The 18,573-nt window shown below is 41.7% G+C and overlaps 2 protein-coding genes across 5 annotated transcripts; both read left to right on the top strand.

Annotated features, from left to right (window-relative positions):
- The first annotated feature begins 646 nt into the window (after nt 1-646).
- On the top strand, nt 647-5,998 carry sp8b (sp8 transcription factor b). 3 transcript variants are annotated; one of them, XM_044033283.1, is made up of 2 exons: nt 647-717; nt 3,514-5,998. In XM_044033283.1, exon 2 carries the CDS (start codon nt 3,547-3,549, stop codon nt 4,849-4,851), a length of 1,305 nt encoding a protein of 434 aa, XP_043889218.1. In that variant the 5' UTR covers nt 647-717; nt 3,514-3,546; the 3' UTR covers nt 4,852-5,998. The 3 variants fall into 3 exon arrangements, with proteins under 3 accessions (XP_043889218.1, XP_043889216.1, XP_043889217.1); XM_044033281.1 differs by lacking the exon at nt 647-717 and adding an exon at nt 2,864-3,021; XM_044033282.1 differs by lacking the exon at nt 647-717 and adding an exon at nt 3,028-3,304.
- A 5,323-nt stretch (nt 5,999-11,321) lies between these two features.
- macc1 (MET transcriptional regulator MACC1) lies at nt 11,322-17,892 on the top strand. 2 transcript variants are annotated; one of them, XM_044033160.1, is made up of 5 exons: nt 11,322-11,493; nt 12,920-13,033; nt 13,117-15,152; nt 15,902-16,090; nt 16,178-17,892. In XM_044033160.1, exons 2-5 carry the CDS (start codon nt 12,928-12,930, stop codon nt 16,379-16,381), a joined length of 2,535 nt encoding a protein of 844 aa, XP_043889095.1. In that variant the 5' UTR covers nt 11,322-11,493; nt 12,920-12,927; the 3' UTR covers nt 16,382-17,892. The 2 variants fall into 2 exon arrangements, with proteins under 2 accessions (XP_043889095.1, XP_043889094.1); XM_044033159.1 differs by lacking the exon at nt 11,322-11,493 and having other exon boundaries at nt 12,910-13,033.
- Nucleotides 17,893-18,573: the final 681 nt, after the last annotated feature.

Genomic DNA, 18,573 nt, shown 5'->3' on the forward strand with positions numbered 1-18,573 from the left:
TTCATGATGGTAATATAGCCCATGTGCGTAGGAGAAGAAAGCGCTCAATGGGGACATCTGTTCAATGCGGCTTACAGTTACAGCCGCGCGCGATAGGAACAACCTGTGCACTGCTGCGTGTGAACTCACAACGACCCTCCATAGGCGCAAACAAAACAAAACAAAAAATAAATAAATAAATAACAAAACAAAAAAAGCACGCAACATGCAACAAAACACACCATTTCATTGCTGTGTAAATAGAGTGGATAAAATGAGATGTTGAAGCTCCAGCAGCAAGTTGTCGGAGTCCTGTCGCAGGGAGTTATCACGCTGACCTCTGACATGAGTCTTGCTGGTATGATCACTTGGTAATTTGTCACCAGAGGCAAACGTGTCCCCTGCAGCTGCAGCGCATATATATGTACACACACACACACACACACACACACTGCTCTCCAAAATCAAATGTCTCAAAATGAATGACATCGAGGAGAGGAAGCTCACTTGTGTTAGATATCAAGTCAAATTATTTGCTATAATAATATTCAGTTGGAGGGTGATACTCGTGTGCATTTAAAACAGGATGATCCACGTGCAGGTGCAGTGTGCTTTTATTTCCACAGTCACAGCGGCTACAGGAGATGTGTGTGTGTGTGTGTGTGTGCGTGTGTTTGATTCTGCAGCTGAGAGCAAACGTCGAGAGTCAATCAATGCACCGCGGAGCCGAGTAGCACGGTACGTAGGTTTTTATTCTCACCTTTCACTTTGTCACATTTCATTCGCCCCCGATACACGAGGACCGCGAGCAGCTTCTTATTTTATGCGCGTGTGTGTGTGATTTTGGACTGATCAGCTTGACGGAAATAAAATAATGAATGAGGGACAAACAGATCAATATAGTGTATTTCTTATCTGCAGCGTCAATAAGCCATGTTTGTGTGTGTGTGTGTGTGTGTTTTCAAATGATCTGTGGCTCAGTCTGAAATAATTAGTTTAAAAACATTACACTACCTGTTTAGTAACAACGTGTAAAATATTTTATTAAAATTGTCTTATTTGTAAAAAAAAAAAACATATACTGTATATAATAAATATCTGCAGCATCTGATTCAGAGTGTGTTCGTGCAACATCATTTTTTTTTTGTCCATTTAATTTTTCCCCCCACTTCATTCCTTTCAGCTGAAGGTAAACCAGTGTAAATTAATCCAAAAAGCTGTTGTCCAATCCTAGAAACACAAGAATTAATCAGAGAGTCCATCGATCACGCTGTGTAATAAAGGAAGCGACATGGGTTAGGCAGATGATGTGATGAATAATCCCTGGTCGTTTTAATTAACTTTTCCATGTCCTGTAATGACCAAGCTGGTCAACAGACCCGGTCAATAAGCATGTTAATATCAAACAAATAAAACTGGGCGATGATTAAAAACCTCCCGCGTTATTAAATTTGAAATTCAAATGAAATTTATGCTTCCAGTGCACACTGCATGCTAATAGCGCCATGAGTGTCCCAGGGTTCAACGCGCGTTTTACGCACAAGTTCTTATTATGTAACAGGAGTTTCCTCGATGGATTTAACAAATGTCAGTGTGGGCAAAGTGATGAACCGATTCAATATAACCAGCTTATCTTTTTATTTTCACCCTGACACTGAGTGCAATCACTTACTCTAATAAATAAGTTCTCTTATAGAGGCACCAACATTATCTATATTACCAATAAAGGCTAAAATAAAAATTTACATTTTTGAATTTTGTAATTTTGACGCAGATGTTTGCTTCTCCCTCCCACCCCGCTCTCTTATAAAGGTCAAGTGGCACACACTGGCCTTTATCTGCCTCTTCCTCCTCTTCATCATCCGCTGCTTCAGACTAATACAGCGCATAATAAAAAGGAATAATCCTCCTCCGGAATGCGCCAGCCACAGTTTTTAATCAAAGCTGTCACGATAATTGAACACAATTACAGTAAGTGAAAGTTCGACACTGTGTATAATATCGGCCCATGAGCGGAACAGAACAATGCAGCCTTTATATGATGCGTAATAGTTTGTGTATATTAACTCTATTTAAGAAGTTTAAGAGGAGAAGCAGCAGAATTGTTTAGAAAAAAAAAAATTAATGTGGAGGAAAAAAAACGAAATCTCGTAAAATAAAACACACCGAGAAAGTTACTAAATGTAAAACAGGCCTGTGCTGCACTAACACACACACACACACACACACACACACACACACTCATGCAAAAGACGAGGAGGAGCCACTTGTGCTTCGCTCGCTTTATATTTCGTGGGAAATAAAAGTTCAGTTTAATATTAAGTAGTGGTGTTTAAATACAATGGGAATGTGACTTTAAAGGTCACTTTAACGTCAAATTCAATTAGGAACGAAAACATACGTTTGAATAATGTTACATTTAAGTGTAACACTAACAAAAACAGGACAGTGTGGATTTGGACTCCATTGGGGTTAAAGTATAACACAGATTAACGCACAGATTTTCTTTTTGCCTGATGTTACTTTAACACTGTAAAGTGTAGGTGATGGCGCAGAGATAGTCGAGTTTATCTTCTTTGTAACATCACCGCAGACACACGTCATCATCATCATCATCCTTTATTTTCCCTAATTTAAATTTATGAAATGTGATGTTCTGCAAAAAAAAAAAAATCAGATTCAATAAGTGGCCCCTTAATTCCTCCTTCCTAATTCACTCTCATTTAACTTTACCTTCCTTCCGCTGTCTTTTATGATGGAGGGGGCGGCGGAGGAGGGTGGAGGAGGGTGGAGAGCTGTCTGAGACGCTCTATTGATGACCTCACGGTAGTATGTGGCAGTGCGACGGGACCGAGCCGCTGATTGGTCGCCCGTGTCACAGCGGCACTTCAAAGCCGGAGAGGAGCCTACAATTGTGGAAGAATGGGCGGAACGCATCATTGTATTGCACACCTCTAAAAAAACAGTGCTCTGATTCATAAATATAAAAAGATCCTCTGAGGAGGGCAGTGTTTTTGTGTGATGGCAACTTCACTTCTAGGGGTGAGTCTAAAGGACTTTCTTACGGGCTTTAATTAGTTCTTGTCATTGTCCGGTTGGATGGAGGGGGGATTCGAGTTGCAGCCGGGCGCAAAGTAGCAGCAAAGCCAGTGCGTTGCTTATTTTTCCAGCAAGCGGGTCGTGTATGAGAAGAGTGAGGCTGTGTGTGTGTAGAAGTTTCTGTACCGCGGCTCAAAACACGCATGTTTCCCTCAGTGTCTTGTCTGGCATGCGTTTGTAAGCGCCGTGTGTTGCGTTTTCACTTGTCCGCTTTCTGTTCGTCCAGGTAGGATGTGATGATAATCTTTTACACACTCTGGTTTTGTTGGTTTTTTTAAAAAAAAAAAAAAAAAAAAGAATCAGTTAAACTCTCAAGTTGCTCCATTTTGGGAGAAATATCTGAAGCTGAGATGCTGCGTTCAAATGCCTGTATAATAAACCCGCTCAACTTGCTCGACTGAACTGTCACTGAACTGCTTTTCTTTCTCTTTCCAGGAGGAGCCGAGGTTAGGATCGACTCCTTTAGCCATGTTAGCTGCAACATGCAACAAAATAGGGAGTCCGAGCCCTTCGCCCTCCGCTATTTCGGATAACTCCGCGTCCTTTGGAAAAGGCTTCCACCCGTGGAAAAGAGCCGCCGCGAGCAGCTGCAGCCTCGGATCTGGTCTGTCCGGTTTCGGGGTGTCCCGTAACGGAGCCGGCATCTCGGACTCTTTCGGCACGAACACCTCCAACGGATCCAGTGCTTTTTCCCTCACGTCTGGCACCAACTCCAGTTCACACTTTGGAAACGACTATTCTGTTTTCCAAGCGTCAGTTTCGAGCAGCTCTCAAGAGTCCAGTCACCAGCCGGTCTTCATCTCAAAGGTGCACACCTCCGTGGACAGTCTGCAGGGCATCTACCCGAGGATGAGCGTTGCGCACCCGTACGAGTCCTGGTTCAAATCGTCCCATCCTGGCATCCCCACGGGCGACGTCGGGACCACGGGAGCCTCTGCGTGGTGGGACGTGGGAGCGGGATGGATTGATGTTCAAAACCCAAATGGAGCAGCACTACAGACGTCCTTACACTCCGGTGGACTCCAAACTTCTTTGCACTCACCTCTGGGCGGATATAATTCTGATTACTCCAGTTTAAGTCACTCTGCTTTCAGCACGAGTCCCTCTCCACACCTGTTGACAACCGGCCAGCACCTGATGGACGGTTTCAAGCCGGTGTTATCCTCTTATCCGGACACAGCCCCCTCTCCATTAGCCGGTGCAGGGGGGACTATGCTCTCCGGGGGTCCACCTGCGTCTTTAGCGGGGTCTCCGCGGTCATCTGCCCGCCGGTACTCGGGCAGAGCCACCTGCGACTGTCCAAACTGCCAGGAGGCGGAGAGACTGGGACCGGCGGGCGCCAGCCTCCGGAGAAAGGGTCTCCACAGCTGTCACATCCCCGGCTGTGGGAAGGTTTACGGGAAAACGTCGCACCTAAAGGCGCATTTGAGGTGGCACACCGGCGAGAGGCCGTTTGTGTGCAACTGGCTCTTTTGCGGCAAGAGATTCACTCGCTCCGACGAGCTCCAGCGACACTTACGCACGCACACCGGCGAGAAACGATTCGCCTGCCCGGTGTGCAACAAGAGATTTATGCGGAGCGATCACCTGAGTAAACATGTAAAAACTCACAGCGCCGGGGGATCAGCCGGCTCTGGCTCTGGGGGCAGCGGAGGGAAGAGGGGGAGTGACACCGACAGCGAGCACAGCGCACCGGGAAGCCCTCCGTGCCATTCCCCCGACCTGTTGCACCCACCCGAGTCAACGCAGCGAGTGGGCATGAACGGCCTCTAAAAAAAAAAAACTGTCCTCAGTGAAACAAAAAAAAAATACAACAAAAAACAAAACGCGAGTGTCGAGGTGGAAACTGATGAACGTGGACATACTTTGGTGTATGCGCAATACTTCATCCTGACTGTTGTCATGTAATGAGCGAGGACAAAATAGGCCTCGGCGTTTTTCTTTGACTTTTTCCAAGTGTTTAAGACTAACTGCATAATTCCATAGCTGTACCATCATACATACAAAAAAAACACAACCGTATCTAAAAATGATCTGCGGTGTGACAGTGTATAATCAAAGTTATTGTGGGCACACTTTCTGCAGCCTCATCCCTGAGTTTACCCATCACTTTATAACATAAAAAGGTACACGCGTGACACGCGACACAACACACAAATACACACCCTGACTGTTGTGACAAATCCACACCTGCAGAGTTGTGTTACCGCTGTCATTCATAATGTTCCAAACCAAACGCTGGCACTTTATTATCAGGCAGGAGAAACAGTTTTTAAGTCCCCGCGGACGCTCTGCTCGGTGTGGGAACAAGAAGATGTGGGGACGTGATGGTTTTTCATTGTCATCCGTGGGATCCCTGCAGGGACCGTTAGATAACGCAGGAGCAGTTACAGGTCGATCATCCCCACAGCCTACACACACACACACACACACACACACACACGCACACACACAGTGAACTGTACGTGCTGTAAGTTTGTAAGTATAGGCCAGTTACTTACTCTTTACTTCGCTGCAAAATGTGTTGTATAGAATGAGATATGTAGGTTAGAGTAATTACAGCCCAATGTAAAGGTGAGTAATGTATTTGTCCAGGAGACGATTTTGTATAGGTATTTCTAGTTGTATATGGACTCTAGTAAATATTTGAAAATATACGGAAATGTACTTGGATTTTTTCTTTGACATGATATGAAATGTATTGTGGGGGAGTTCTATTTAACCACGAGTTTTTCTTGTATTTAGGGGTCTATCATTAGGCGCACTTTGAATTTATTTGTAAGGTTTTGGAAATCATTTACTGTTTACCCGCTCATTTAATTTAAGTAAGCATGTTGTAAAGTGATTTTAATTTTACAATGATATTCCCTGCGAGAATGGCTTTTTATGGAAGCCACTCAATAAAGTCAGTATGAATTCAGCAGCAGTTGATCGACTCAGTTTATTTGATTGTTGAGTCGATGCCATTTATTCCATCTATAACCGGGGAGAGCTTTCAATTCACTGTTAATCTGTGATGTTTTATTTTAGAATGTGCGACAATGAGTACTATAAATACTATAAATAGTAAATAGGTGATGAGTTTGATGATCTCCGTCAGCAGCTGGTGCTTTTTTTACAGGTTCTTCAGGCGGAGGTGGAAAAAAACGGCCTCCAAAAACATGGAGGCCTCGCACACACACATACAAGTGCATTTACACTGGATTATTTAAAACATCCAGGTTAATCTGGCGGGCAAAAAAGCAAATAAACTGAACATGTGTTTGAAAAAAAAAAATCAATGCCAGGGAAATGTGTATTCTGGTTAAATCCCGTTCGTTTATTTATATACTTTTATTGTGCGTGAGAAATAAAACTTTAAAATTCGCAGAGGATCGAAGTCCACAAAGATTTAATTACTATTATTAACTTTTGTGTCATTATTAATTCTAACAATTATTCTGAGGTTGGATTCCTAGTAATAGGTTTGGAGAGCAGCATATGGTGTTTATATTATGTTTGCTTTCTATATTGTTATATACACAGACGTTCATATATAATCTTAAATTATTAGTTTTGTTTTAATCGAACTTTCATTCATTAGTCATACTTCAACATCAACGTGATTGTGTTGCTAAACATGCGCAGAGAGTTTGCTGTTCATTTTTAACCACTATATATTAATATCATCCTCAACGGTCTGTCATTTTTCAAGTGTATTAAGAAAAAAAGAGAAGTACAGAACGATTAAAATAAAAAGAAAGAAAAGAAACACAGCTGCGTAAACCAACCAACTACAATATTGTGTAGCGAGGTAACAGGCTCAATTTGACCTTATGAAAATTCACAATTATCGTTTTTAAAACTAAACCACATATCCTCTTATATGGATACACACATTTTGTGTAATTCGTGTAAGCAATGATGTTCTTTATTTTAAAATTGTGGCTTTTTCCCTTATATTCAAATCCGCATTTTCTTTTAAACTCACAGTTTGAGGGTTTTTTTTCCCCCACACATTAAGTTGATATGTGGCTGCATATCATTTCAACTGCGTGGTAGAAAATGATCATCTCAGTTCACATGATTTTACATTTGTTCTCAGCCATGGACAAAAAAACAAACAAAAAAAAAACAGGAACAAGACTCCCGAGGGGCATTTTGAGTTACAGATTCCTGAAAGTGTGGTTTCTAAGCTTTCCAACAATGTCCAACATATGGGAATCTGAAAATATTTGAAGATGTGGCCATTTGAATTTATTTGACATCCATGTGAAATGACGTAGTGTTTGTTTCATGAGCTTCTATTAGGAAGGAAAGTAAAATCAGAACCTTATAAACTTTCTGCTGCTCTACTTTTGCTTTGTAAACGCAGCTTTATAGCGCCATCTACTGCTTTACAATGAACAGCATATTTAAAACCTCAGCATTAACTAATAGTGTAGGGATTACTTTGTGTCACTTATTCAGAACTGAAATGAGAAATAAAAATGTCTCTCAATGAGCTCTGCCTCAGAGAACGTTTAAGTTTAACCATCCTTGGTGCCTGTCTCAACAGTATGAGAGGTCAATAAATGATTTGGATCAGAGAGATAAACAGTGTGGCGTGGATGGAGGCCACACTAACGGCTGTGGTCAGTTCACGGTGAGTTTGCAGCCAAATTCCAGCTGCAACGACAAACAATGACAAACAATGTCCTTCTCTGCTGGATCTGGATGCATCAGTGACTCCGAGGTGACATATTGGATTCTCTGGATCAAGCGGCAAATCATAGTGTTGTGCTGACACGTCTCACTGATGATGCATCTGTGGCCAATTTTGTGGTTAAAAAGTCCAACCACACATTGTCATTGTGATCAAACTAACCAATCAACGGCTGAAGGCAATTTGACAAGGTTCAGAGTTTAGGCAAAATAATTAACAGTAATTGCTGGAACACTGACAGGGTGCCTGTACACAAGGCTTTCAGCAATTTAAATTCATTTATGTCACAGGTGGTGTTTCACACGTTTAACTGAGTGGAATACGCACAGATTCAACCTCGGAGTGGAAAGCTCTGTGGGTCTGCTGGAGTTATAACCGCAGTTTAATGACTTCATTACATCAATGTCCTCAAAATCAATACGTTTGAAGCCACAACAGAATCAAAATGAACAATTTTGTTTTTTCGGCCCAGAAAACAAACTTCTGTGGGAGCGTCCAGAATGAAAAAGGAGACTAAATGTGTTTTTTTTCACACATGAAATCGGTGTAAATCAAATCCTTTCAGCCTGTTGAAACTCAAGAGACTTGAAAACATGTGATGTGTCCGCGGTTCCTCTACAACTCCCGAAGTTTCTTCAAAAGAAGGCAGCACAAAATGGCAGACATGCCCATATGACATGAAGCTTTGTGATGGCAGGTAAGGCTAAAGGAAAGAAGAAATGTCACTGATACAATATCATACAGCAGGAGAGGATTTGTGACATCAAATATTAGAATCACAGCTGCATTAGCTGATTCAATTCATCAATTCAGCTGTTGATTTACTTTACTTTCATTTAATCTTCAAATTATCTTCAAATTTCAAGCAAAAATGTCAAATGTTTTATCACAATGTGAAACTTTGATGTAAATTTACAGTGACAAGTTGAACAGTGTAACATTGTTTTTCAAATATATCAGACCAAACATTGATCTTTGAAAAAGAGGGACATTAAATGACTTTAGATTAGAGTGGCCTTTTAAAGGTTAGTTTATAATAAAGCAAGAATTTTAGAATCTGAATTAATAATGAAAGTATTTAGTTTTCTGCACAACCGCAACTGAATTACTGACATTTTACACCTTCAATAGTATTTCCCCTGTTTGCCCGTCATTTATGTTAAAAGATATCAGTGAAAAAATAAACTAATAAATTATATAATGTACTTCACCATGTTTTACACAGAACTTTGGTAGTTTTTCTTGCTGTGGCTGCTGCTTACTTGCTGGATTGGTGAACAATGCACAACTCTAACCTCTCTCTGGGTAAAGACTGAAGAACCCTGAGTGCCTGCCTTCACTGAAATGTGGAGAAACAGCTCCACCAAGCGGCACAAAACTGTAAATGTTAACATTCATGTTTAACCTGAATGATCAAACCTCATTCAGCCTGGAGTAAATTCAGGCACATGAATGTATTTTCTGTCCTATTAAATTAAGTAATAAGCTACTGTATATCAAAGCTTTGTTATACCTTTTCTACATCCTCCAAAAACGTTGCTCAGTGTTCGTCAAACCTGGAAATGATGATGTTGTTCTCTCCACAAACCAAAATGATTCACTTTTAATGATTTCTTTTGATGAAGAATAGATTCACATTTAAGAAGCTGAAAGAATCAGAAATCTTGTTTTAAAAATGAAAAAAGGCGTCAGCCCGGTTAATCAATTATCAAAATAGTTGACGATTAATTGTGTCATCGATTAATCGAAACTGTCACACACTGTCTGTGCTGATAATTCCATTACTGTAAATGGTGGAGTGTGAAGAAGACATGATGCAGGTTATGTCTTCTTGATATTTAACAGTTTAACAGTGTAGGATAATGTGCAAGCAGGAGTAGGAAATTAAGTTGTGTGCAACAAGGCATACTAAAGTCCAAGCTACTACAGCCACCGATTGTATTCTTAATAAATTGAATTTTATCTATGGACCTTGAATTGTTTGGATTGAATTGTATTTACTGCATGAGTTCTTGGCTGCATCCCTTGAGCACAACTGCCTTTGAAACGCAGCGCTCCATTCCTAAACAACAGCTGCACGGGGAGGTTTCATATCAGCAAAGATAGCCTGACGATAACATGGGTATATAATATGTTTATTTAAAGTTATGCACTTAACTGTTGTCCTTAAAGGTTAAGCTGCGAGTAGCCAAACACAAACAAGAGGTTTACTGTTTTCTTGAAACATCAAATATGATGTTTAACAGTTTCAGTTAGTGATCTATTCAGGGCCTCGTCACAAATGTGTATGTAACCTGTCCTGTGAGATAAGAAGACATTTGACCTTGATGAGATTAAGAGCTGTCAACCGCGGTCCCTTTAACACAAAGACGCGGTGATCACGGCACACAGTGAAATCAATAAAACACAATTTCCAAGTATCAACTGAAAGACAAGGAAAGAAGGAGCGAGAAATACTCACAACACTTTTGTAATATCTGAGTGACTCAAAAACAAATACACGCTTTGACCGTGGAAGCTGAATCTGGGTTAATATGTTTGGCCAAACTAAAGCAGAGAGGTTTTAGGAAGACAACCAGTGACACAGACATCAATGTGTTTGGTCCCCACCGATGATTCACCTTGAAGAATAATCATGGTCTCCATGTTGTGGGTGCAGCTCAGCTGACTCCCTAGCTTACGATCAAAGCAAAGTTCTTTTCTCTTTGTTCTTCCAAAACTCTTCTTTGTTGTATTTTTAATTGTGAAACCAAAGTATGAAACTTGGTATAGGTCCATTTTCTACATCACATTTGCAACACAGAATATGAATTTAGAAAACACATAACACAATTAGAATCCACATAAACTTCAATTATGTTCATAGGAAATGGTTACAACAACTTAATTTGTGTAATAAGTGTTGTGAAATAACAATGTGACACTGAGCTATATTTTTGAAAAGTGCATATTGAGATAGAATGTGTGTGAAAGAGTCTGTGCATGTGTTTATGGTGATTTTAAGGGTTGAGTGTAGCACAGCAACCTTTGTACTATTTGGTAAAAATGACAATTATTTCATGTTGACACTTTTTGCAGGTGTTAATGATCACATCGACAGTGGCTCTACTCAGTTCATGGATTAAGTGAAGTGGTGAGAGCTAAACAAAACTTGAATTTCATCATTTACAAATGTGATTTTCCTATCTGTAAGTGCGTTAGGCATGTGTTTTTAGAAGAATAGTGTAATAGATTATTTTAGAAAGCCGACCTGCAATACCTCCAGTGGCCCACACAGTGGAAAGTGCTTTATTTAAAACTCTAAACTCTTTGTTGACTTTGCTCCTTGTGTGTCTCCTCACTGTGAGTACCCACACAGCCTTCACCAGTGTGTGGTGGTGTTTGCGCGTTCAGTCGTGCGTGTCGGTGCGTGCAGGCTCCTGTCGAAACTACAGGTATCGCTCGGTTTCAGGTGTTGTCACCGTGACTCGTGCGTAAACACGGCGCTGCATTGTGGGTGTTGAAGTGTGGGCGCGCGAGAGGCCGCCGCCGACAGCCACTCCCTCTGAAGTGGCTCCAGCGTGATTTCAAACTTCCAGTCCCAAAATGCTCCGTGTCTGAGCGCAAACAAGAGCGCGGCGCTGTAACCCGAGGAGCGGAGGCTTCGCAGGGAACAAAGTGGAAATGACAGACTGAGGAGGACCGACGGATTTTTCCTGTCAGCGCACAACTACAGACATCTCATGCCGACGGTGAGACCGCAACTTTGTTTTCTTTGAGCCGTGTTTAACAGTTTATGATCCCGACTTTGCATTAGTAATATGTAACTACAGTGTACACACACACACACACACACACACACACACACCTGTCGTGTAGCTCCGGCTAGTGAAGCTGGAGCTCCAGTGTCTGAATCTAACCCGTTTCTTCTTCTGAACTAAAGTGAGGGCACATTTCCAGGTGATTTGAAGTTGTTCGTTTACTACAGGACAGAGAGCGGACACACACACACACACACAATCAGAACAGACCTGTTTCACTGTCAGTACAGTGACAGTGGATACTTTGATCACAACAAGACGCGCCAGGAGAAGTGAGCACTGTGTCATATAGGCTTGACAAGACCAACCTGTTTTTGTGCACTGGTGGAAGACACCGCATTATTAATGACTGACTCACTGTGACAAGTCGTGAATGGCAGCGTCCGTCCTTCTTTCTTTTTTTACACAAACAAGTGACAGTCGTGTGTGTTTGGAACAGTTTTCTGTCGCACACTCAGAGAGGATTTGCTGAAACCCTGGGGCACATTGTGCTGCGCGAGACAACAATGACTTAACTCGTCTGCCTTTTTTCTAAAGTGTATGTCAATGCTTACGCAAAGAATGAGTGAAATCCTGTTTTTATTTTCTTGGTTAATCATTGGGAAGACAAACATGCTCCTCTGTGAGTCCAATTTGACATATTCTAATTAGTTTGGCCACAAATCCAAAACCAAAAGACACTGATTTACAGAAAATTAACCAATATTTATATCTGAGAAGGATTTATTTTGCATTTAGGGCTGAACAATTCCTCGAAATGTTACCAAAATCCCAATTTGGCTTGCTGCAATTTTAAAATCACAGGACACGCAATATTTGTTAAAGCCAAAATGTCTGTGAATCATATCTCGAGAGCAGTTGCAGCCAAAAACGCAATTAAATATGTATTCCAATTTGATCATCCCTAATTTAGAGCTTTATTTATTTGTATCCTTTGATTCTCTCCAAGTTACTTGTGTGACGCTGTCTTGCTCTTCTTTATATGGACATGTGGTGTCCTGAATCGTGGGCCTTTGCCTTCGTATTTGACTGCTGTTCTGCTTTGTCTGTCAAAGTACTTAGAAATAAACATGTTTTAAATATGCTATCAAATGATTTTGGATAAGTTGTATTGATAAATATAGATTATTATTCAAATCCAATTAACTTTATTAGTCCCATTATGGAGCAATTTGTTAATAGCAACAAAACATGAGACAAAGGCAACATAATAGAGTGCACACAACAAGGTAAGTGCACTAGGAGCCAATTAAAAAGTTGATAAGAAGCCTAATAAAAATTTCTATTTCTAGTTAAAGCAGCTAATAAAATGAGGAAAGAGGGATTTGATTATATTGATTTTTTTTTATGTTTACAGATGAAAAAATGGCATCTGGAAGAGAACCGCCTTTCCGTCGTGTTGGTAGTCTAATGCGGAGTAAATCTGAGGGGACACTGATTGACCTGGATGATAATGTCTCAACAAGCAATGGTACCATTTAAATTGTGTTGTGTTGTGAATCTGAAATTACAATATTGTATAATTTTAACAGACCCAAACTATCATTTTCACAGGAGCCCCACAGAACTCTGAGTGGCCACCACTACAGTCAGAAAGTGCTCAACTGTCGCAGACAAACAATCCCTTCTGGAACAAACTCTCGGGATCAAACCCTTTCTTAGATGATATTTTATGCAGCAGCGCAGACAAACACATTGCCAACACATCCGCCGCAATACAAGACAACAAGAAACACGTGGACACAAATAACGGTGACGCCGTCAGCACGTCCTCAGATGAAGGCAACGTGGGGAACTTTTTGGAGAACAAACACAAAGTCACCAACAGATCTGGAAGATGGAGGAGTGCTTCGGACATCTTGGATGCTCTGGAGAGAAAAGAGCCGAAACATGAGGACAGTTTCAAAATGCCCGGGCCTGTGCTGAATCCAGACTTTGAGTGGCTGAAGAATGACAGAGAGGCCTATAAGATGGCCTGGCTGAGCCACCGGCAGTTAACCCGCTCATGTCTGGACTTAAATGTGATGAGCCACAGTCCTGGATGGGCTCAGACCCAGGCCTCTGGCTTTCAGGTTATATGCAAGATCGGTCACACGGGAGGATCGGTCCAGTTACCGGACTCAGGAGTTAGTATTCATATACCAGAAGGCCATGTTCCACCTGGAGAAGTCCAGGAAGTGACACTGAAAGCAATGTTAGACCCTCCTCCTGGACTCAACAACAACTACACGACGACCATGAGTCCGCTCCTCGAGGTGGTTCTCAGCAACATCAACACAAAGGCGAGCATCTCTCTGGAAGTGAAACTGTCTGGAGAGGTGAAGAGTGACCCGCTGAGTCAGACGATGACCACTGTGGCCGGACTAGTGTCCAACAAAAGAGAGGGGCCATATCAGAAAGTGGACGACTGTTACATTTACAAGAACATGATGCAGATGAAGCTCCAGTACTTGAAAACGCATTTTTATGTGATCGCAGTGGCAGAAGCCTCTGCAGTTCAGTCACCTGCCACGTCAGTATGGGATTACCTTGACCGCCAAATCACTGTGGCAGTTTATGGACCCAGGTTCATCCATCCATCATTCAAAGTTGTAATAGTGGTTTGCTGTCACGAGGACATTCCACCAAAGCTACCTTTTTCAGATATATGCAGAGGCAACAAAAACCTGCCTCCTCTCGTGTTGCAGCTGTGGGGAAAACACCGATTTAAACCGGACAAACTGAGGGACCTGCACGTCAGCGTTAGCGTCACGGGCTCATCGTTTAAAATCAAACCCGAGGACAAACTGAAAGAAGTGAGGCAGAGCCAGCTCAAAATAGGGACAGTTTTAAATCTGCCAGTTGCAGTATCTTGCCCTGGTAATACAGAAATGTCCCCCTTTAAATTAGATCTACACGTGAAGGAATCAAACAGTGCGACCGCTGCACATTTCCAGCTGTCCTCCCCTCCTGCACCACCCACCCGAGCAGAAAAGCGGGTGTCAAGGCAGCTAGAAAGACGGCCTGAAATACCACGAGCCTCACCCATTCCCGAGGAAAATGTTCCAGATTTACCTACGTTTGAAGACAAACCCGTGAGCCTGCAGTGGTATGGTGTAGCCCTTAAATCAGTTCTCCGTCAGCCACGCGTAGACTACCTCCTGGAGTACTTCAAGGGGGACACCGTTGCTCTCCTTTCAAGGGAGACCGTTAGGTCAGTGGGCAACACAAAAGTCAAAGAGTGGTATATTGGATTTCTGCGAGGCAGGACTGGGTTGATTCACTGCAAAAACATCAAGCTCATCACCAGAGACCAGGTGATCGACTTCACCGGCATTCAGATCACCACCGAGGTCCTCTTGGACAACATGACGCTGCCCTTCAAGAAGCTCACCTACATGTACTCTGCCATCCAGACACTGGTCACAGAGCACATCAGCAGCTGGAGAGCTTTCGCTAATGCTTTGGGCTACAGCGGCCTGTCACTGGACGCCATCACATGGAGGCAGCCAGAGAGCGAAGGTGACAAGGTGGCCTGTGTTCTGGAAAAGCTGAAGGAAGACTGTCACACTGAGCGCGGCAGGAGGAAGTTTTTGCACGAACTCATGGTGGTGAGTAGAGTAATTGTATTTATTTTAATGGCTAAACATTATTAGTGATCTAAAGGTGAGACTATGGAGTGCAACAAACAGCTCTTCCCCTTCTTTTTCCTGCCGTCTGCCCTTTCTTTTTCATTGGTTTTATGTGGGTGGAGCCTTTTTACCAACACTTGTGTCGTCACCTCCTGCTTCATTATATGAAATGATACACAGACACACAGTCAATTCACGCATGTTGGTTCAAAATGGCGGCCTTTGTAAAGCAAGCCCTGTAAGTACCTGAAAAGGCCAATTCAAACTATTTAAATGTTTAAGTGTTCATACACTTATAGTTAGGGGATGAAACCACTTTTTGTGTCCGATACCGATGCCACAAACTCGAGTATCTACCGATATTGGTCCGATGATGAACTATGAAGCTGTCAACACCACATTATGCTTTCACATTTCACAGACGTCACTCTACAATTGTGTAACACCACATTATGCTGAGTCATTTCAAAGACGTCATTCTACAATTGTGTAACAAATATTGTTGTTGTAATAAACAGCCCCAGATTCAGGCCAATGCAGATTCCCATCCCTACTTATATTCAGTTTCTGCCAATAAACCCTCTTGGATGTTACACAGTAGACCTTTAAGAATATATCTATTTAGCATTCAACAAGTCAAGCTCTTACAAAGATACTCAGAATGACTGGCACACACTCTTCAGCCAACATCAACCCACTGATTCTTCTATCTATTTCTACTTCCTTAGGGCCTGCTTAAGATGGACTCTGTGAATGTAGCGGCTCAGCTGATTCAGAACACCGTCATCCTGTCCACCGCCGTGGAGCTCGGGGTTCGTTGGCGGGAGCTCGCCGAGAAGATGGGAAAACTCTCCAGTGCTCAGATAGCAGGCTACGAGTCACCGCACCGAGGGAAAAATGGAGACATCGGTGCTCAGGTCAGTTGAATCGCAAACATTGGCACAGGAAGTAAAGGAATTTGAATGTCATGCAAATTCTAATGGCTATGTCATGTACTGTTGCAGTGCATGTGGAAGCCGGCCTATGACTTCCTGTACTCCTGGAGTCTGAATTACGGAGACAGCTACAGAGACTTGATCCAGGACCTGCACCTGGTTCTGGACAAAATGAAAAACCCCGTTACCAGACAGTGGAGGCAGCTGACCGGTGCCCTCATCACAGTGAACTGCCTCGATATCTTTCGAGGCTCTGCGTACCCAAAAAGCTAAAAAGCGCTGTAGTGATGACGTCATCCTCCACGCACTTGGTAATGACAGAGACGGACAAAGAGAGGGTTTGTTACGCCACAGATAAAGATGTTACTTTTTTTTTTGACTTTACAAATAACTGAAATTCTGTCAGGTTGTTGCACTGTATCTCCAGACCTCACTCGGTGAGTAAACAGTATGTTCTCACAATTATTGCGCCGTGAAGGACTCTCATTTCATCGCGCAATAACGTCTCTCTGCCCGTGCCAGTGAAATAGAGACGATCATTTTCAGTTTTTGAAAATGCCGTCCTGCAAAAATGTTTATCAACTTTCTAAATACTTCCTTTACAAAAAAAGTTAAAAAGACACAAGGTACAGTTCTTGACCTGATAAGTTCACAGCATCGTGTTAGTCTGTCCATTCATCCCACTTCTGCAAAAAATGCAACAAAAACATGCATTTTGGACTCAAATGTGACATGTTTAGGTTTTGGAATTTGAAAGTCAAGAAGGTCACTGGAACCTCACGTCTGTTCCATTGTTTTAAACTCGTATGTAACATTTACAAGAAACAGTGACATACAGAATTTATAATAATATCAGGAGATGCCATGACATCTGACACAAGCATCCACTTGAAGTGGTTAACATGTGTTGGTCAAATCAGTGTCAAAGTCACAAAAATCACCATTACTTAACGTATTACTGTAACAGAGAGCATTGGCAGTAGTATTTTTTCTGCAAATGAGTCATTAATGTGAACACTGTTGTCAGTAAACGACCTCCAGGGTTGAAATATGTGAACTTGTCTTAACTATAAGAGTGTTTTGCTGAAAAGTCAGTTATTCTAAAGTGAAGCACGCCTTTTCGTTTTCCCGTTGCCAGTAAACCAACTATAAAGATGCTATTTTACTCTACTTGTGTCATAAGCTGTTGCATATTTGTTATTTTTCATTCCGTCGTGTAATATTTGTTTTATATTTGTACAAATCAGATGATTTAATGGGGTATAAAAGATAGATGTTTTTATAGCGAAATGAAAACTTCAGTATTTAGAGTGGTGTTGTTTAGACTACACTGTGCCTTCAGTCACAGAAATTGTAACTCAGATTGATGTCGAACACTGAAACGGCGATGTTTGGCATGAGATATGAATGAATATTCATTATTTTATCTCTAAATAATGATAGCAGCTACCATTAAAATTCACGATGTGCACGTTAATCACAAAACTGCTTAAAATGTCATGTATTTTATTATTTTTTGTATGCCTAAGAAGTTGTGACATTTGTACATTCTGAATTTTAGTCGTGTTAAATCCCGTATTTGAAAATAATGCCTCCTGCAGTCCCATTGATTTGTCCGTGTGTTTGCTTTTCTCGACACTGTTTGTTTAAGCAAGTTTCAGCTGAGAGCACTGTGTGTTGGTTCTCTATCAAACAAAGCACAGAAAACCCAAACTGACTTTGCCTTGGCTCACTGAGAGCACCTCGGGAAAAGTAAATCAAATAAAGAAAACGGTATCAACTGAGTGAACTGATTCAATCTGCAACATGGGAGTGATTGTATAAGGCCGTACTTAAGAGATTACGTTCAAAGCCGGAGATAAAACAGTGCGGGATAATTTAACATGAAAGAGTTAAGTGGTCAAAAACAACGGGCCAAAACGTTTTTGCACATTCATTTGACATGACGTTTCCCATGAAATTCTGAACAAGTGGTGTAATACGTGTTCAATAATACATCTCAGAGAAATCCCTAAATCAGATATTCAGTTTTAAATTGTGTTTTGAATTCTGAGACAATTTAATGTGACTGGATTTCAAACATCTGATAGACTGGTGTGTGAGTTTGGTACCAGGGGACAATAGATTTCACTTGGTATGAGAAATGTGTGCATATATAGGGTTAGGGTTAGTGTCAGGGTTTCTGTAGCTGTGAACAATAAAACATAAAACCTTGAACTTGGTTACAGTTGCTGGGTTTTAGAGCACATTAAACAGAAAGCTGCCACAACAAGACACCGGCTCAGCACGGACAGTATTAGGTTGAAATGAGGGCGGGAAAAAAAAGAACACTGCCTTCATGGGTCCCCATTTTTCAGATGCAGCGAGGCATTAAACAAATGCTAATGAAATGAGACCACAGAAAGAGTGCAAGACTGCAGATACACACAGTAATTATTATGAATCACTGCAGAGGTGATGCTAGA

This window comes from Solea senegalensis, linkage group LG9, assembly GCF_019176455.1.
Source record: "Solea senegalensis isolate Sse05_10M linkage group LG9, IFAPA_SoseM_1, whole genome shotgun sequence".
NCBI lineage: Eukaryota > Metazoa > Chordata > Actinopteri > Pleuronectiformes > Soleidae > Solea > Solea senegalensis.

Bases quoted from the DNA above. Each gene is read 5' to 3' on its own strand.
- sp8b (XM_044033281.1), top strand. From the start codon at position 3,001: ATGGCAACTTCACTTCTAGGG. The intron at 3,022-3,513 runs GTGAGTCTAAAG...TTCTCTTTCCAG, and splicing joins TGGCAACTTCACTTCTAGGG to GAGGAGCCGAGGTTAGGATC.
- macc1 (XM_044033159.1), top strand. From the start codon at position 12,910: ATGTTTACAGATGAAAAAATGGCATCTGGAAGAGAACCGCCTTTCCGT. The intron at 13,034-13,116 runs GTACCATTTAAA...TCATTTTCACAG, and splicing joins TAATGTCTCAACAAGCAATG to GAGCCCCACAGAACTCTGAG. The intron at 15,153-15,901 runs GTGAGTAGAGTA...CTACTTCCTTAG, and splicing joins TTTTGCACGAACTCATGGTG to GGCCTGCTTAAGATGGACTC.